Source organism: Penicillium macrosclerotiorum (genome assembly GCF_028827735.1).
Source record: "Penicillium macrosclerotiorum strain IBT 26536 chromosome Unknown utg000010l_segment0_segment0, whole genome shotgun sequence".
NCBI lineage: Eukaryota > Fungi > Ascomycota > Eurotiomycetes > Eurotiales > Aspergillaceae > Penicillium > Penicillium macrosclerotiorum.
Genome location: NW_026643089.1, coordinates 356,613 through 374,942, shown reverse-complemented (window position 1 = coordinate 374,942; position 18,330 = coordinate 356,613). Strand labels below are relative to the sequence as shown.

Here is an 18,330-nt window from a genome sequence, read left to right as displayed (position 1 = left end):
CTTTTCTACGGGGCCGACCCGCCTCCGAGTCTCGTTCGCATTCCACCTCTCAAGCTTCAGTTGAAGCTTGTTCTCCGTGCCCAAAATGGCGTCCGGACGCAAGGATTTCCTCAGTCAACAGGCGCCGGAGAACTATGTCGCGGGGTTGGGTCGTGGCGCAACGGGCTTCACAACGCGGTCCGATTTGGGACCAGCGCGTGAGGGACCGACACCCGAACAGATTCAGGCGGCGTTGACGAAACGAGCACAGCAACTGGGAGCCGCAGCCCCCACTGCGTATGGTAACAACTCTCGTGAGAAGGGAGGCAAAGAAGAGAAAGAAGAGGAGGACGATGAGCGCTTTCAGGATCCAGACAACGAGGTCGGTTTGTTTGCCTATGGACAATTCGACCAGGAGGATGATGAGGCGGATCGCATTTACCGAGAAGTTGACGAAAAAATGGATAAACGTCGGAAAGCTCGAAGGTCAGTCTTTTCCCATGCTCTACTGTCCCCCAAGACAACTTGTTCATCGGGCCAGTCCCGGTTGTTTGGATAGAATACCGACTTGAATCGTTCGCCACATACAGGGAAGCCCGAGAGCAACAAGAACGAGATGACTACGAACGAAAGAACCCCAAGATTCAACAACAATTTGCCGATCTGAAGCGATCGCTCGCCGCAGTTTCCGAAGAAGACTGGGCCAATCTCCCTGAGGTTGGTGATTTGACAGGCAAGAACCGAAGAGCCAAGCAGAACTTGCGCCAGCGATTTTACGCTGTTCCAGACAGTGTCATTGCGGGTGCTCGAGACTCGGCTCAGTTTGACACAACCATCACCGAAGATGGCGCTCCCGCTGAAGGAGCTGATGGCGGCGACGGGACCATGACAAACTTCGCGGACATTGGTGCGGCGCGTGATAAAGTGCTGAAAGTCAGACTAGACCAGGCAGCATTGGGGTCTTCTGCGGAAGCCAACGCTTCCGGAAGCGCAACCAGCATCGACCCTAAAGGCTATCTTACCAGTCTCACCCAGTCGGAGCTCAAGGCCGGCGAGGTCGAAGTGGGTGATATCAAACGAGTGCGCGTCCTGCTAGAGTCTGTCACTAAGACCAACCCCAAGCATGCGCCAGGCTGGATTGCTCTTGCCCGTCTTGAGGAGCTTGCAGGGCGTATAGTGGCCGCTAGAAATATCATTGCCAAAGGTTGTGAACTTTGCCCAAAGAGCGAGGATGGATGGCTTGAGAATATACGACTCAACGAAGGTCATAATGCCAAGGTAATAGCCGCTAACGCGATCAAGAACAATGATCGTTCCACCAAACTTTGGACCGAAGCCATGAAACTGGAGACCGATATCCGAGCAAAGAAGAATGTTCTCAGACAAGCTATCTTGCATATTCCTCAGTCGGTAGAAATCTGGAAGGAAGCGGTCAATCTAGAAGACGATCCTGCAGATGCTCGCCTTCTCTTAGCCAAGGCCGTTGAGATGATTCCTCTGTCGGTCGAATTATGGCTAGCTCTTGCCCGTTTGGAGACACCGGAAAATGCGCAAAAGGTTCTCAACGCTGCGCGCAAGGCTGTTCCTACCAGCTATGAAGTTTGGATTGCTGCCGCCCGTCTTCAGGAGCAGATGGGCACTTTTGAAAAGGTTAATGTTATGAAGCGTGCGGTCCAGTCCCTCGCCAGAGAACATGCGATGCTGAAGCGAGAGGAATGGATCAGCGAAGCCGAACGTTGCGAGGAAGAAGGCGCCATTCTCACATGTTGCGGGATTATCCGTGAAACCCTTGGATGGGGCCTGGACGAGGATGATGACCGGAAGGACATCTGGATGGATGACGCAAAATCAAGCATTGCTCGGGGCAAATACGAAACTGCACGAGCAATATATGCGTATGCGCTGCGGGTCTTTGTCAACCGCCGGTCAATCTGGCTTGCTGCCGCTGATCTTGAGCGCAACCATGGCAGCAAAGAAGCTCTCTGGCAGGTTCTCGAAAAGGCAGTGGAAGCTTGCCCTCAAAGCGAAGAGCTTTGGCTCCAACTGGCCAAAGAGAAATGGCAATCTGGTGAAATCGATGATGCCCGACGAGTCCTTGGACGTGCTTTTAACCAGAATCCCAACAACGAAGATATCTGGCTCGCCGCTGTCAAGCTCGAAGCAGATGCCAAGCAGACAGATCAGGCTCGAGAGCTCCTGGCCACCGCCCGTCGGGAAGCTGGTACGGATCGTGTCTGGATCAAGAGTGTTGCTTTTGAACGTCAACTAGGAAACACTGATGAAGCATTGGATCTCGTCAATCAGGGATTGCAGCTTTATCCCAAGGCCGACAGGCTTTGGATGATGAAGGGTCAAATATATGAGGCACAGAACAAGTTCCCACAAGCACGCGAGGCTTATGGAACCGGTACCCGAGCTTGCTCCAAATCCGTGGCCCTGTGGCTGCTGGCCTCGCGACTAGAAGAAAAGGCGGGAGCTGTCGTTCGAGCTCGATCAGTACTCGACCGAGCTCGTCTGGCTGTACCTAAGAGTGCCGAGCTTTGGACTGAAAGCGTGCGAGTGGAACGTCGCGCGAACAACGTGGCGCAGGCGAAGGTACTCATGGCCAGAGCACTTCAGGAGGTACCGACCTCTGGTCTCCTATGGAGCGAAAGCATCTGGCATCTCGAACCCCGCCCTCAGCGCAAAGCGCGCAGTCTCGAGGCAATCAAAAAGGCCGAGAATGACCCTGTCTTGTTCATCACCGTTGCTCGGATTTTCTGGGGTGAGCGGCGACTGGAGAAAGCGATGACGTGGTTTGAGAAAGCCATCGTCTCGGACAGTGACTACGGGGATGGCTGGGCATGGTATTACAAGTTCCTATTGCAGCATGGGACAGAGGTGAGTTATCTGCGATATGACCTAAAGACTCGAAAGGCCTCAGCTAACATCTATCAGGATAAACGATCTGACGTGATATCCAAGTGCGTCTCGACCGAGCCCAAGCACGGTGAGGTTTGGCAGTCCATCGCTAAAGACCCAGTCAACGTAAATAAATCGACCGAAGAGATCCTAAAGCTGGTTGCTGACACCATCAATTGAACGACTGTTGTTGAGATATCATGAATGTATTAACACATTACCTACCCCGGCGTTATTGGCATGGATGAAATGTTTCACACTTTTTCTCTGGAATAGACTTAAGCTGTAGTTGTTCGTTCTTCACTCGCAATACCTAGAAGATTTATCTATCCTTGTCAAGTTGTCATAATGCAACAAATATCATATTATATTCATGGGTATCGAAACAGCATGAAAATTCTACACCGAGTAGAGGTCATAGCTGTTATCTCTGCCTTTTCGTTCTGGAGACGCGATCTCCCCACCGCATCCGCTTTGTCCGTGAGAAGTTAAAAGGAGAGAGAAAAGAGTACTGTACATCGTAGTGTTAGTTCAGCACTGCCAAACTAGAAGGAAAGGGCCTGGCGAATAAATGAAACTCCGGACAAAGTCATCGAGGCTGTCTTCAACAGCGTCGACAGGCCTTCAAGAGGAACTCCAGAACCAGATGCATAAAAGACGCGGCAGCAACTGTCATGATAGCGCCAAGAATTCCCAGACGCCATGATCCTCCAACCGCCCAAGACCGAGAATCAAACAAGCAATAAAAAAGTGAATGGGAAAACAGGTAACGTGGTAACGTGTATCGAGCCCGAGAAGAAAGGAATACAAGGGAACAAAGAGGGCAATGAAGAAAAAAAGATGGGTATCAATCCTCACGCAGCCATTGACAGGCACTCGTCAAGCAAAAAGCTCAATTGCTCCCGATCCACGGCTGTGCCTCCCTCCCAGTCTGACAACCCATCGATGTCGTCTAGGTCCATCTCATCCTCACCAGCAGGCTTGACTTCGTGGTGTTCGCTCACACCATTCTCGAGGCGATCTTGCTTTTCGGTTTCAAGTTCGTCTTCTAAGTATCCTCCCATGATCTGGTCAATGATCAATGGCATATGACCAAGCACGCCACCACCCAGCTCTAAAGTCAGCCGGAGGTCCCTCACCCCGAGCGGCCGCCGGACACTAGCCTCCCTAGCTTCGACAGGGAGTAAGCCCGTAGCGGTGTCTTTGGAGATCTCACCGCGGGTGTAGGCAAGCTCTTCTCGTTCCAATTGCTCCCGGTACTTTCGCATCATCATGCCGTTAATCGTACCCGACGGACCGTTGGACCGCGTGCGCGAGAATACCGCCGACAACACCTCCTTGACAAAAGTTTCGGTAGCAATGGCCATGAACTCGGCGCACGGTAGACCAGCACCACTGGGAAGCGATTCTTCGTAACACATGGGAACCATACGGGCATATATCGACTCAGCGTCGGGGAATTCACCAGTCTCTGCAGCGAGGGGTTGCGCATATCGTTTTCGAATCTCCAGTTCCCAGTCTGTAGAAGAACAGCACTTGGTTAGAAATTCCCTTGGGTCTGAGGGGACGCGCACGATGCAATCGCGCAGATTTGATCTGGCTTAAAAGGGAGACGCTGGCTTACTTGTCTTATTCAATCCACCTGCACTCGCGGGAACTTGGCTTGGCAGCTTAATCTGCTTGGCTAGATGATATTCCTCTAGCTCATTCGGTGACACCTCATTCAAATCACGCTGGGAGATAAAAAAAAGGGTTTCGTCAGCGTCCATTTCTCTCCGCTCAACTTGGATCTATGTCATTGTCATCTCTCGGCGCGTACCTCTGGAATTCCCTTAATTCTCCGACGATCCCTGGGCGGAAGCTGCATCACTTCGGTCTTCAATCGTTGCTCCGCGGCGTCTCCAGAGACCGGCTTAGAGACCAGGGAAGGCTTATCGTTGGCGGACACCCAGTTTGCGACGCCATGATCTGGGAGGTCTCGCGTGAGATTTCCGATGATCGCGCACACGAAATTATTATGTAGATGTTCGATTTTAGTATCAGCGCATATTATATGGTCAACATGCGACGCGTATTCATTTTGGTTGGAGTGCCCTAGAATGGGAAGGAGGTCAGGAGGTCAGCCACCAGCAGCCCAATTCTTCCTTCGGAAGAAACCCCGGGGAAGAAATCCGCGAGAAGGATGTTCGACGAAGCATCAGGAGGATCAATCCGGTCATACCGAGTAAGAATAGGGCTGTAGATTCCTTATATTCGGCCCATTTGTCGCCGATGGCGGCTTTCAGCTCTGTATAGACATGTTCCAGATCCAAGCGCGGCACCGAGATGAGAGCCCTTGATGATTTCACGGTCGTCGAAAGATTTGGCGCCGTAGTCTTGGCCGGATTTGACGAGTCTGTCCGACTCAGCGCGGCCGGATCGATCTGCTGCATGGCTGGGGGACACGAACGCGACGAGGCGAGGCCGAAGGGCGGCAGGTGGGGAGGTTACACATTCATGGAAAGGTCCGGAGGTGGATTGTGAGAATGAGACAGAATCAGTGATCTGAATATGTATGGATGATGGAAAGAGATGGGGCCCGAGCAGGAGGTTGGGTTGCCGTTTGGGGGTGGGGGGAGAGTTGGAAGGTCTGGAAGTCTGGAAGTTGAGGTTCCGACTTGCGGCTCCCCGCCAGAAACGGAGTGCCGGAAGTGTGAGCAGTACACAGTGACAACTCGAGTGACTTGGTCACAATACGAATACATACGAAAGATGAGCAACAAGGGATAGAGAGATAAGTATTTACGGCATCAAGCTTAATTAATCAGGGTTTTGTAGTTTATGCTAGCTGCACTACATCCTCGCTCAATACGCCAAAAAGTTGTCCAATTTCCGCCAGGATCTCCGTGATCTCTTTTGACAACTGGCCAGTCACCAGAACTGCGAATAGGTTACTAGGTCAGCCAAGAACGACAGTTAAAGACCAGAGAGCGCAGGGAGACTTACTGTACGCGTAGGAGAGGGCACTGTCTTCATCGGTTGTCAGCTGCGACGCCTCTTCGTCTTGGCGATAGCGATAGATGCGAGCGAGGAGCCGGTCCCGCGCATGATCTATGCTGGGCAAGACATCGCTGAGCGGATACTCGAGTTTCATGGACGATGCCATCACTAGAGTTGTCTCAGTCACAAGAACTATTGCAAGGCAAGTAAAAAGGGGAGAGAAAAAGAAAGAACACTGACCAGTTAGAAGATGGCTGATACGGGCCGAAAGCTGTTTGCGTTCGACTGCAGTATATCGTAGAAGACTCATCTCGCCCTCTGTGGCCGTCTCACTCTTCATCAGCTCCAGGTTCATCGCGTGGAATGCATTCACCATGCTCCGCGTGCGGCGAATGATGTTGGCGTACGTAGCATGGGGAAAGGCACTGCGTAATTCGAACTCAGAGCCGGCGGCACTCAGCAGAGACTCTAGGCGAGAGAGAAATCTTTCGAGCTCGAGTCTTTCCCGAGCCGTCATGTACACGATCGAGCGGCCATTCTTTTCCATCGTAGACAGAGGATCGCGCTTCCAGACCAAGCCCAGCCGAAGCCAGAGCAGACTGAGGCCGTCTTTCAATCGACCTCGTGCGCTGATCGGCCAGATGACCCGAGTGATGATGATGCCCCAGATGCAGCCGGACAGCACCGCAACAACCCGATGGAGCGCAATTTCCGTTATGATAGGGTTCTGGCCCCCTTCGCCAGGATCGCCATCCGCATCCTTTTGAGCAAGTGAATAGGCGTAGAGCACCGAAAGATTGTAGGTAAGCATGATGAACCGTCCCATGGGCCCATTACTACGGACAATAATGATGTAGGATGTCCAGATCGACATCAGCCACCCTAAAAATGCAAGGCCAAACACATTCCCGCTGGAGATATACCAGGATAGAATGGCACAGCCGGCGCCCAGGCAAGTACCGAGGAATCGAGCATATCCGGTAGTGTTAGAGGCCCCAATCGTCATGGAACATACCAGCATGTACGACAACAAACCCCATTCCCCACGCCAGGACTGATAGAACGGCCGTGTCGCCGGAAGAAAAGCAGGCAGGGCATAGAGAGCTGCTCCCGCTCCAACCTTGATGGCATATTTGGTGTCATCTCGTCGGAAGAACTCTAAAGACTTCCAGAGTCGATAGCCGAGTCTCTCCTTGACGGTGGTCTCTGCTGGACGGAGACGAGCCTGCGCGGCAGTGGGAATTCGATCTTCAGGGCCCAGGGCAGCAAGCAAAGATGGCTGAGTTCCAGTCAAATTCCGGTCTTTGAGTCTCCAGAACTTCAGCCAACTCCAGGATCGGCCTCCAGGTCGTTCCTCGGTTTCCAGCTGGAGTTCATCTAATATAGCAAGCAACTCATGAAGCTGCTCGCCGAACTCCATCAGCGAAAAACTAAAATGGCCACAGCTGGCGGAAACTTCTTCCAGATCCGCCTCAGCTTCACGACTTTTGAACTTCATCGTCTCCGTCTGCTGGTAGAGGGATTTCAAGGTCTTCTGTCGAGATTCTTGATAGAGGTCCAGAGCCCGGTCTAAACTAGTCCGTAGTCGACTATCGACTGATACTTTATAGTTTGGGGCCGGGCCAAAGGGGATCTCGTTGAAGATCTCCTTCAAAGTAAAAGCTAAGGACCGCTACTAGGGTTAACTTGTTATGCTATTGATTTTTCTGGGCTCAGTTGGAGTGATTTTGCTTACCATAGATGGGCCTAGGTGGGATATGAATATCGTAAATACGTCTGCGGGCAACAAATTATTTTTGCTATTCCCTTCTACAATGCCATCAGAGTTCGAAGTAGGCACGTTCCCTCCAGGGGTGAGCTGTTCTTCTGGGCGTTCATCGATCGTTTCCAGAAAAGATCCATCTGGGAAGGACCAGGAGCGTTCAAGGGAGGCAAAATACTCCGTCTGAGAAGCACGAGTATTTCCATCGGAGGAGCCGGACTCTCGAGCAATGGTTTCTCGGATGAGACTGAATTGTAACGAGGCTGCACTGCGCAACCCTCCCATATTATGGGTGATATCCTGCACCCAGCGGACTAGCTTTTTCTCCAAACGGTATTCTCGCTCGGTACCAGCCACGAGATGCTCGAGCTTTCCTTCTCGAACAAGCATGTCTAGCTGGTTGTAGGCCTTTCGATGTTTTGTTTCCGCTTCAACAAACTCGGCCGATTTAAGGTCTTCCTCAGACCCGCTGAGGAAGCTTTCCGTAATGATAGCCAACATAGTAGCCAGTGTGTCCGTCACAACAACCAAGTTCGCACGGAGTTTCTTGCGGGCAGAGATGGGGAAGATCACAAATGATACGGTCATGGCCACTAACACTCCCATGATCACCATTTTCAGAACTTGGGTGATCTTGTTCAAAGACAGATCGCCACTTTGCACAGCACCCTCTTTTGTCAAGACCGTGATAGTTGAAAGGGCTGTGAGGGAACACGCCACGTTGACCAGGGGATCTCCAAGTCGTTGCTTGGTCCACCCCACAAAGCCCAGCCCACCACCGCAGAACACAATCAAAACAACTGCGTGGCCGAGAGCAGACATATTGAGAGTGTCTTGAAAGAAGTTTTCCACCAACATGCTCGTGATGGATAAGAAGGCTGAGTAGCAGAATGCCAGCAGGGCGCATATCAGAGCTCGAATCATACTTCCTTGGGACCTCGCCGGATGGAAATAAACCGTGACCGTTGCAACCATATGCTTGCCATCTTGATGGCCAAGATAATTCGATATTGCTGGAATAAAAGTCGCCAGCGACCCCAGGAAGTATGCCAGACTGCTCTTCAAGACCCCAATGCCGGGCTCCGACGTGAAGAACCGGTACAGCCTGATCCATGTCTCTCTCGTCCATGTCACTAATGCTGACAGCCATCGAAAAACCACAGATTCATTGGTCTCGATCCGACCCGAAAGTAAACCGCGCCGTTCATCGTGTTCCGTGTCGTCACCGGATACCGCTGCGGGTCGGGGGGGATTGCGCAGGCTCACCAGGCCTTTCAAGCGCTGACCAGTTCGGGGGAGGACAAAGGTAGCTTGTCGGAGCTATATCCAGCTGTCAGTAAGCCCTTCGTTCGCAGAAGGAAATGGTAATATGCGGTGGAAGATGAGACGTGAAAGCTTAGGCGCACTCTGCTGTTGTGGATCGGGATCGGAAAGACACACCTTCGGGCGCAAAAAGCGGCGGGAGCTACTCGGAGTTGCAGACGGCGCCATCATCGCATTCTTCTCACCTCACGCAGATTACGGAGATGGGCACGACGGCATTCTCAAGGGCACATTGGTCCCAGCGGAGATCTTGGGTTGGATTGGGTGGATTGGGTTGGATTGGGCCTTTCGCCGTCTCGAGGTCTTTGAGCATTACAGGTCCACAATTCGCTGGTTGGGCGCGTGCTTACCGCCACATCCCTGCGTCGCCTGCCCCACGCACCTTACATGGTGCTGCTTCACGCAGAAAACAGCTGGAAAGAAAGGCAATACGAGTGGTTAAGGATATGATCAATCTACTTGGTCGGGGTGGTGAGTGCAAGAAGAAAGAGAAGGACTCCTCCCAAGCAAAAATAGCGACATAGAGATATACAGACATACAAAGAAGCAACCATACTGCGCTAAGAAAGACTCAATTCACTGGACAAAGATGGCAAACAGAGAGTACAGGTGAATATGGCTTATTTCAAGCCTTCTACCTTCCAGACCTTCACAGCAGCATCCGCACCAGCAGAGGCGATCTTCAGGCTCCCATCGATCCAAGCCACCCCGTGGACGCCCTCCTTGTGGGCATTCTTGACCTCAATCCAGTCGCCAGGTTTGGCCAAGCTCCAAACAAAGATGTTGGTGTCCAGGGAACAACTCACAACATGGGAACCAGCCTTATTCCAAGCCAGAGATGTGATGCGGGCAGTATGGGCAGTCCAGCGGTCCGTAACAAGACTGCCGTCAGCCACTTTGTAGACTAGGACACGTCCACGAAGGTCTCCAACAGCCAGTATCGAGGCATCGGGAGAGAAGGCTAGGGCCGAAATTTGGTTGCGAGAGGCTTTGATGTCGGTCTGCGAGGAGAGGCTAGAGCCGGAGAGATTGCAGATCTGCACGGTACCATCTTCGCCTCCAACAGCAGAAATTGAGCCATGCGCTGCCACAGTGGTGACGGGAAACTTTGTCTTATATTCCCCAACCTTCTTACCATCCTGGAAGATCTCAACTGCCTCGGCAGCACCGACCAAGACGGTAGAATCGCCTGCCGCAATCCCCTTCGGTTGCCCAGAAAGCTTGGATGCACTACCAGTGTAAGTTTGAGCGGCAACATCGATAGAGCGGATCGTGTCGTCCCAGCCGACACTGTAAATACGTCCAGAGCCCTCTGATGTCGGGGCTAGACCAGCAATATAACCAGGGTGACCCTCACCCTCAACCTCTCGTGCCGAACCCGAGGCGACATCCCAACTACAGACTCGACCGTCAAAGCTGCCCGTCCACAAAGTATCCTGGCCGTTCAACGTAGACTGGTTCAGTGAGGTGATACTCTTCTGGTGGCTCTGGATCACCTGTCGGGGCTCGGGGGTACCCTCAGCAAGGTAGTTCAGGTCACCACTAAGGGACAAACTGATGATCAGGTTGTCGCTGCGACCCGGGGGCCAAACAACCCCCACCTGGTGGTCTCGCACGGCCATGGCGCCCTCCTCTCCAAGAGTCCAGCTCTGCGTGGTCTTGCCTGCCTCGACGTCCCAGATCTTCACAGTTCGGTCGGCACTAGCTGTCACAAACTTCCGAGAATCCTTCGACCAGGAGACACTGAAGATGCTGCCCTTGTGCTCACCCTCACCGATTTGGCCCTTGGTCTCTCCAGTTTTGCCATCGTAGAGCCAGATCTTCCTGTCGCCGCCCACGCTTACCAGGGTGGAGCCATCCGGGCTGAAGCCCACGCCATATATGTAATTGGTGTGTTTATCTCCGATTCCAGTATTGAATTTAAACGGCGCACCATGGTAGAAGACCAGCTTCTTATCGTCGCCAGCGGCGGCAGCCCGCAGAGGCCGCTGCTGCCTGATCGACACCGAATTAATCGATTGAGTGTGGCCGTAAATTTCTCCTACAGTGTTTCCACTGTCCCAAGTGATACAGTGTCCATATCTTTGCTTTCCGTCGCCCACTGCAATGATGCGCTGCGAGTCGCCGTCCCAGGCCAAGTCGTTGATCCGACCATTGACAATGCTATAGTCGCCCTTGGTGATACCATCACCCACACAGTCCCACACACGTACCGTACCAGCGGTATCACCACTGGCAACATAAAAGCCAGAGGGGGAGAATCGAGCGACAGTGGTCTGTGCCTTGTGCTCGGTATATTGTCGACCAATTGCGGGGTTGTCAATGGAACGAATGAAGATAGATTTATTCGACTGTAATTCGGTTCAGTTAGGCTAAATGCATGATCAATTGGGGGCGGGTTCAACGGCAGGGTCGTACAGCATAGGCGAGGCGTTCGCCTTTAGAGTCGGACGAGAGCTGGGTAGGTGCCCCGCGGGTAGTGGAGGGGCTGGCCGCCCAGATGGATTCTGTCGGCGAGTCAATAATCTGAATAGTAGAACATTGTGACAAAGCAGATACCGTTTGTGATTGACATCAGGGAGTGCGGAAATTGGGTATGGAGGGGAGGTGGTTCAGAGAGGGTGTGAGGGTGCGAGGGTGTGAAGAGAGGAAGTTGTTTATGGACTGACGTACGCGGGCTTCCAGGCACCGGCAAGCTGGGACGCTTGGACGCTTTGGCGGGGATTTCCTCCCGGGGCGGAGAACACTGTACAAGAGCAGCACGCCACACCCCAATCGCCAGATTATGGATATTACAAGATGACAACAATGCCAAGGAAATCTCCATAGAAGACCACTCGGGTTGTGTGGTACAATAACTTGGATTCAAACGCTGAGAGTAATAATACATGGAGAAAGCGCCCTTTTCAATAAGCCCCTGATGTATACAAGAACACCTTGGCCATTCTAAGGCAGCCATTTCGTGGTGGAACAAAGAAACAATCCTTCAATCCCTTCTACCGGAAGCCACCGTCCATTCTCGCTTTCATGTCTGCGGCCAAAATCTCGGGGTGTCGGTGGACAGAGGGCATGAGGCCGAGGCCCATGGCTCTACGGATCGCCTTCGCGATTTTCCGCTGGTTGACAGGCCGTAAGCCAGTCTGGTCGCGGTGCTTGATGCGACCAAGGGGAGTCATGTACTCGGACATGATAGAGAAGTTCTGTAGCCAAAGAAAAGCGAATGTCAGATAAGAGTGCTTCAATAATGACAGCGTGCGCAGCGGAGAGCAAAAAGGGTAAAAAAAGAGCTGAGAATATAGAGAACTCTCCACAAGGAACACTAGGGGTCCGCAGCAGGTGAACAGCATACTTTGTAAAGGGCCAATGGGTTCAGGTTCAACGCATCGAAGGCATCCCGCGAGGGGCTCTTTCGCTTTCCCCACTTCTTCATCTCTGCTGGGCTGAGATCGTGAGGGGCGTAGATGTCACCAGCCTTCCAATCACGGGTCTGAAACTTCTCGAGGGCTCGGCTTTCACCCTGGGCTTTCTGGTCTTCGAGGAATCGCAAGCGGTTGGGTAGCCGGCGGCGGTGGTTCATTCTGGGGGCTATGGCGGATGATCAGCTGGTTTTCGATTGCAAATTCCATTGATTTCTTTGAAAGAAAGGGAGAAGGGATTATAGAAGATCAGGGCAACACCAAAACTTTCGACGTACTGTCTGAAGCTGTGGCTCGCTGGGAGGTGAAGGCACTCATGGCCGCCGTCGAACTCCAACGACACGCCGAGGGCACGGCATTGGCGGCACTGCGCAGCAGTGACGAAGAAAACAGGTTCAAAGACATTCTGACAGGATATCAACCTCTGAAGACACCAATAAAGCGGTGTGTTGCGCCAGCAGGGGAGACGATGGAGGCCAGGATGAACGCGGAGCCGACGGGCGGATCTTTTTTCGCGATGCCAAGACCGGCCACTTGAGCAGCTCCGCGTCGCGAAACTTCGGCCCATCTGAACTCCTTGAATTTCCTTCCCCCTCTTCCACGTTGGAAAGTTCACACCTTCAGCATACAATAATCTCGAGCGGCTGAGCTTGCCGGGATCCAACCATGCAGTCTCACTTGTCAAGACGGGTCTTCCGGGCAATCATCAACAACGAGCCACTGTCTTTTTCTCGATGCCGCCGAAATCAACTGCTGCATACGATTTCCCCCGCACGAGTACGACCTGCGCTTTCCAGTATTTGCAATGTACCCCGGAGGACTCTTTTTGCCTTCAACATGGACCCCAGAGGCTCGGGAGATGGTCTGCCGGTGACATTGGTGTCGGAGAAGGGACTGAAGCCAATGACTGATCTCAAGCGATCTCTGGAAGACAAAAGTAGGGCCCCTCCGGCACATACCCTGGTCAAAGCGTTTCAGCTCTTCTTTCAGACAAGAGTGGAATCGCCCGGATTCATCAATCTATTTCAAGCACGCCTGCTATCGATGACATGGAAACATCTGAAGGCACAACAGGAAGAGCTGGACGACCGGGATTGGCAAGATGTTTTCTCGGTAGATAGTCTGGAGCGAATGCTGTTCGTGCTTTCCGAGGCCCAATGTCTTCCTGAATCGCGCGACACTATCTTGAAGATTGCTCGCTTCGCCTATCTGGAACTTTGTGCCGATCATGGCTTCGGTCCCAATTCCATTAGCCGGCAGGCGCTGCTGGTCTACATTAGCCTCTTGTCGATGAACGGCAACCCGGAAGAGGCCCGACAGGTCATCATCAACTTCGGAGGCCAATTGAGAGGAGCCAAGCCTTCTCCGTGGCTCACCGTCCTGAAGGGGTTTGCCTTGAAGGATGACCGGCGCCAGCTACGAAAGATCACACAGGAACTTGAGAAATATGGTATCAAGTTCGATCAGGCTTCCCATGAGGAGCTTGTTGATATTCTTATTGCACAAGATTTGTTCAAGGCAGTGCAGACTGTCTACGAATGTCCCATTTCGGAGAACTCTGAACCCTCTATTACAACCAAAAAGGCTGTTATTAAATATGCGATTCTGAATGATGAAATTGCTTGGGCAAAGCCAGTCTTTCAGTCTCTCTCCGAGTATATCAGTCCCGATACTGCAGGCATTTCTCTCCTTTGGGAGGCGGCGCAAGGCAACGAAGCCTCTACTCTGGCCGAAACGGTTAAGTTATGGACGACCACAAACCCGCAACTCAAAGGAGCCTTGGCCATCGCGGATATCAATAGCCTTCTTCAGTATGCCAATGCTCAGCAGAATCTTCAACTAGCCAACGACTTTGCCAAGTTGGCCGACCAGTGGGGTCTCGTCCCAGACGAGAAGACCCATCTGTTGCTGTTGGAGTCCTGTATCCAGGATAGCCAGGTGGAGAGAGCTCTTGAGATCCTAGAGCAAGTCGATCCTACTTCCTTGTCCAGCGAAAATCGGGGTCTTGCCAACAGGCTCATTACTATGTTTTGCCTGTCCGAGAAAAAAGACGTCCTATTCCAACGAATTTCGTCTCTCCTTGATCCGCTTTTCCAAAATAACGTGCAGCTTGCCCCAGAGACTGTTGCTGCATTGGCACGTATGCTCCTCTATCGACTTGACTTCGAGGCAGTCTCCGAGCTGCTTCGCCCACGACTAGCAACTTACGACAGTGAAGGCAAGAGCCTGATCCGGGCGGCTGTCACTGACTACATCTTAGACCAGAGCCAAAAAGATGATGAGGTGTGGGCAGTTTATGAATTATTCAAACTTGCATTCCCGGAGACGGGCGTCAGTGTGCGAACCGAACTCATGTGCGCATTCTTCGAGCGGAAGCGCAGCGATCTTGCTGTTCTTGTATTTGGACATATGCGCCAGGCCGAAGATTTGTCTCGGAGGCCCAAGCCTGACACCTATGCCCGTTGTTTCCAGGGCCTGGCTCGGACCGCCGACACGAGTAATCTGGAGTTGGTGCACAACATGTTGAAGCTTGACCTGGAGGTCGATCTCAACACTCGGATTCTCAACGGACTGATGCTAGCGTATGCCGCCTGCGATAGGCCAGAGAAGAGCATGGAGATTTTCCGCCAGATCCTGCAGTCCGATGAAGGGCCATCGCACAAGACCATTGCGCTATTCTTCAAAGTGTGTGAGAAGCACCACAATGGCGCGCAGGAGGCCATGAAGATGATGAAGAAGGTCAAAAAGCTTGAGATCGAGCTTGACCGTCGCCTGTACAGCGCGTACATGGAGGCTCTGGCGGCACAGTGTGAATTTGATCTCGCAACCGAGGCCATCGATAATATGCAAGCGGAGATTGGAGTCTCTCCGACGAGTGCGACGTGAGTTTTTGCCCAATCAGATAGCCCATATCTGCGCTATCTGGATCTCAGTATTGTTATTTGATTACACTTCTAATCAACTTCTAGGATCGGATTGTTCTACAACGCTATTCCTTACCAGTACTGGAAGGACCAGGTGGAAGAGTGGGCGCGAGCAAAATACCCTGATCTATGGATGCACTTGGAAAAGACCGAGCGCAGCGAGCACGAAGAAGGACAGAAGTTCAACGGCATCTCAAATGAGGTGTGGGTCTAAGAGGTTGTGCTGCACAACATTCATGTACAAATATACCTATTGCCAACTTTGTAAATATGTAATTTAACTTTGTGTATTCAATATTGTGGGTGGCTTCCGACCCCATTTTGCTCTTAAACTGGGATAGTATATAAGTACCTAGATCCACAATGATGTCCGTGAAATATATTGGAACCACTGCTGAGTCCTTGTTTGGGGCGCTACAGACATCCGATTCTACAAAGCAGAGAGATTCTTCCCTTTACTACTTCAACGCACTGCAAACTAGAAGTATCATGGTATGCGACAAGGTGGAAAGATAAAGATATCATCATATTGAAGCCATAGTAGACAGATTAGAAATCGTGTACATCGTCATCCATTAAAACATCCCAAAGCCATAGCCGTCACGGTTCATGACAAACTCTTTTAAGTCCGCTGGGAACCAATAGTAGCCGAGCCATCAAGGTCGGAGTCCACGCGGGGATCCATCTTGTTGGCGACGTCGCTCTTGTGCGGACCCACGGTCTTCTGAGTGGTACTATAGCTGCTACCCGCGGCGCTGTTATCCTGGGCCTGGTCGAAGGTCTTGGTGGTTGTTGGGCCCTTGCTACCAGAGATGGGTAGAACGCCGGCGCCACCGATGCTGGAACGGTGGACATCACGGTCGAATGTGGTGTTGCCAGAAAGGTCACCGTGCTGCTCCTTGCTGCGGTCACTGTCGACGCGGGGGTCGGCCTTGTTGGCGAGGTTGCTCTCATGAGGTCCGGCAGTAGATGAAGCAGGGCCGGAGGCATACGAGTGGGTGGAAGCCTGCTGGTGCTCGGGAACATATCCCAAGCCACCCTGGCTGCGATCACTGTCGACGCGGGGGTCGGCCTTGTTGGCGAGGTTGCTCTCATGAGGTCCGGCAGTAGATGAAGCAGGGCCGGAGGCATATGAGTGGGTGGAAGCCTGTTGGGGCTCAGAGACACCTCCCAGACCACTAGTATGGGCAGAGGAAGGATTGTGAGCGTCGATGGTGTTGTATCCCCCACCAGTTGTCGTGGTTGGCTCAGTCATCATGGAGCTAGGGGTGCTATAATTCGCACCAGTAGTGTGAGCAGGCTCGGCCATGGAAGAGCCAGTGGTGGTGGAGGCAGTGTTGTAGGTAGCTCGCCCATCAAGGTCGCTATCCACGCGGGGATCAGCTTTGTTGGCCAGGTTGCTATCATGAGGGCCATGGGTGGAAGTGGCTCCAGTCATCTGGGTAGAATGGTCACTGTCGACCCGCGGATCCACGGTATTGGCAATGTTGCTGTCATGAGGACCATAGTTGGAGGACTTGTTGGAGTCATAGGTGTTGACAGGGTCGTAAGTCGAGCCCGCGGTGTCAGTAGCAGTACCGGTAGTCGTGGAAGTGTGGTGATGGTCGTCGGTGGAGGAAGAGTGGTGGTCACCGTGGCCCTTGACGGCGTCCTTAACCTTGTGGATGATGTTCGACATGATGTGTGTTTTTAGAGATGAAGCTTGAGAAAGAGTTGTTTGATTACTGGAGTTGATGGAGAGTTGTGGAAGATAGAAGTTGATTGGGGTTGTGACTGTAGAGTAATGTGTTTATATACTCCAGAAATACTACAGAGGCAAACAGTGACGCCATGTGTGAAACAAAGGGAGACCAACGTTCAACATGACGTGGAGACCCCGCCAAGCAATGATACCAGGGCATTGATGGCCCAGAGAGCCAGGGGGAGGTTTGAAACTGGTCAAGTCGCTGTGTTTAACTTGATGTTGGAGTCGGGACAAGGAAATGACTGCGGATGACATCGAGGCACGTCATCCCGTAAGCGCCACCCAGTCGTTACGATCCTCTGCCGATCCCCTCTTCCTCAGCCTTACGAAAATAGAACAGAGAAGATCCTGAACTTTCCAGATCGACAAATCGTCAGGATGTCATTGAGAATGATATTGCGATCTCCAATATGGTCTCTGATTTCTCCACGTTCCATGGAGTGAGCATTCGGGTTGTGTGATCGGGTTGGTCGAACCACCCGAAACAACCAGTGGATCTTGATCGCATATTATGTCATAGTTCCCTAATTGTTGATTTCTCCATCTACTGTATAGAGATGCTCGTAATCATAAGGAAGGAGAGGAGAAGTAAGACTTGGTTTGCTCTCTTACCAGATTTTGTGAGATCTGTAGCAACTTGAGATGGTGGAGAAGAAGAGAGAGGTGTGCATTGATACCGCTAGGAACAAATAGGAACTCAATCATTTAATCACTATTTCAGCCAATTGGAGTCAATGAATTGAAATTTCAAGTCCTTAGAAAGATTCAAATGAGGATGAAGGGTGGGATCTAATCACCAGGACGCTGAACAATTGAACTATAGCGCTATGGGAATGTAAAATTATACAAGATTATTGAACTGCAGCATCTTTCTACGATCATAGACTCCGCCTCAACCTTTTCTGAAAAGCCCAGGAGCCCGTCGGTTCCTACAACCCGTTCAAATCGCCATGGCTGACATTCCGGCGTAGCTCGTCTTTGTCGGAGCTATGTTGTCACTGCCATACCTAGGGCACGCACGGAATGAAATGGAAGAAGAGATATCAAGGGCTGGGGGACAGCTGTACAAAAATTTAAAAGACGTCGAGGGAAGTATAAGAGTATATTGATAGAGGATGAGGATATATAAGTCAAGACATAGTACAGATGATGCCGAGTGGATCTAGTTGCGATCCCACTGAAATGCACAGAATGGCTCATAGATAATGACACAAGATATTCGCACCAAATGCAACCCAAAAAAATTTACAAATACAAAAACACAATATATACAGTACTTAGTTTCAAATGTCGCTTCAAATG

At 51.8% G+C, this 18,330-nt stretch overlaps 6 protein-coding genes across 6 annotated transcripts; 2 read left to right on the top strand and 4 right to left on the bottom strand.

The window, feature by feature from the left end:
- Positions 1-85: 85 nt before the first annotated feature.
- Positions 86-3,060, top strand: N7462_009847 (U4/U6-U5 snRNP complex subunit PRP6; the record flags this gene model as incomplete). The annotated part of the gene is made up of 3 exons (XM_057081561.1): positions 86-465; positions 570-2,859; positions 2,917-3,060. The coding sequence occupies 3 exons, from the start codon at positions 86-88 to the stop codon at positions 3,058-3,060; spliced, it is 2,814 nt and encodes a 937-aa protein (XP_056928601.1).
- A 674-nt stretch (positions 3,061-3,734) lies between these two features.
- Positions 3,735-5,312, bottom strand: N7462_009846 (TADA1 family protein; the record flags this gene model as incomplete). The annotated part of the gene is made up of 4 exons (XM_057081560.1): positions 3,735-4,399; positions 4,505-4,613; positions 4,700-4,974; positions 5,102-5,312. The coding sequence occupies 4 exons, from the start codon at positions 5,310-5,312 to the stop codon at positions 3,735-3,737; spliced, it is 1,260 nt and encodes a 419-aa protein (XP_056928600.1).
- Positions 5,313-5,818: 506 nt separating this feature from the next.
- Positions 5,819-9,112, bottom strand: N7462_009845 (FUSC family protein; the record flags this gene model as incomplete). Its single annotated transcript, XM_057081559.1, has 3 exons — positions 5,819-7,531; positions 7,595-8,941; positions 9,062-9,112. The coding sequence occupies 3 exons, from the start codon at positions 9,110-9,112 to the stop codon at positions 5,819-5,821; spliced, it is 3,111 nt and encodes a 1,036-aa protein (XP_056928599.1).
- Positions 9,113-9,564: 452 nt separating this feature from the next.
- On the bottom strand, positions 9,565-12,928 carry N7462_009844 (actin cortical patch component; the record flags this gene model as incomplete). Its single annotated transcript, XM_057081558.1, has 5 exons — positions 9,565-11,295; positions 11,363-11,401; positions 12,007-12,144; positions 12,294-12,522; positions 12,639-12,928. 5 exons carry the CDS (start codon positions 12,926-12,928, stop codon positions 9,565-9,567), a joined length of 2,427 nt encoding a protein of 808 aa, XP_056928598.1.
- A 269-nt stretch (positions 12,929-13,197) lies between these two features.
- On the top strand, positions 13,198-15,498 carry N7462_009843 (uncharacterized protein; the record flags this gene model as incomplete). Its single annotated transcript, XM_057081557.1, has 2 exons — positions 13,198-15,242; positions 15,330-15,498. The coding sequence occupies 2 exons, from the start codon at positions 13,198-13,200 to the stop codon at positions 15,496-15,498; spliced, it is 2,214 nt and encodes a 737-aa protein (XP_056928597.1).
- Positions 15,499-15,906: 408 nt separating this feature from the next.
- Positions 15,907-16,962, bottom strand: N7462_009842 (uncharacterized protein; the record flags this gene model as incomplete). Its single annotated transcript, XM_057081556.1, has 1 exon — positions 15,907-16,962. The coding sequence occupies one exon, from the start codon at positions 16,960-16,962 to the stop codon at positions 15,907-15,909; it is 1,056 nt and encodes a 351-aa protein (XP_056928596.1).
- Positions 16,963-18,330: the final 1,368 nt, after the last annotated feature.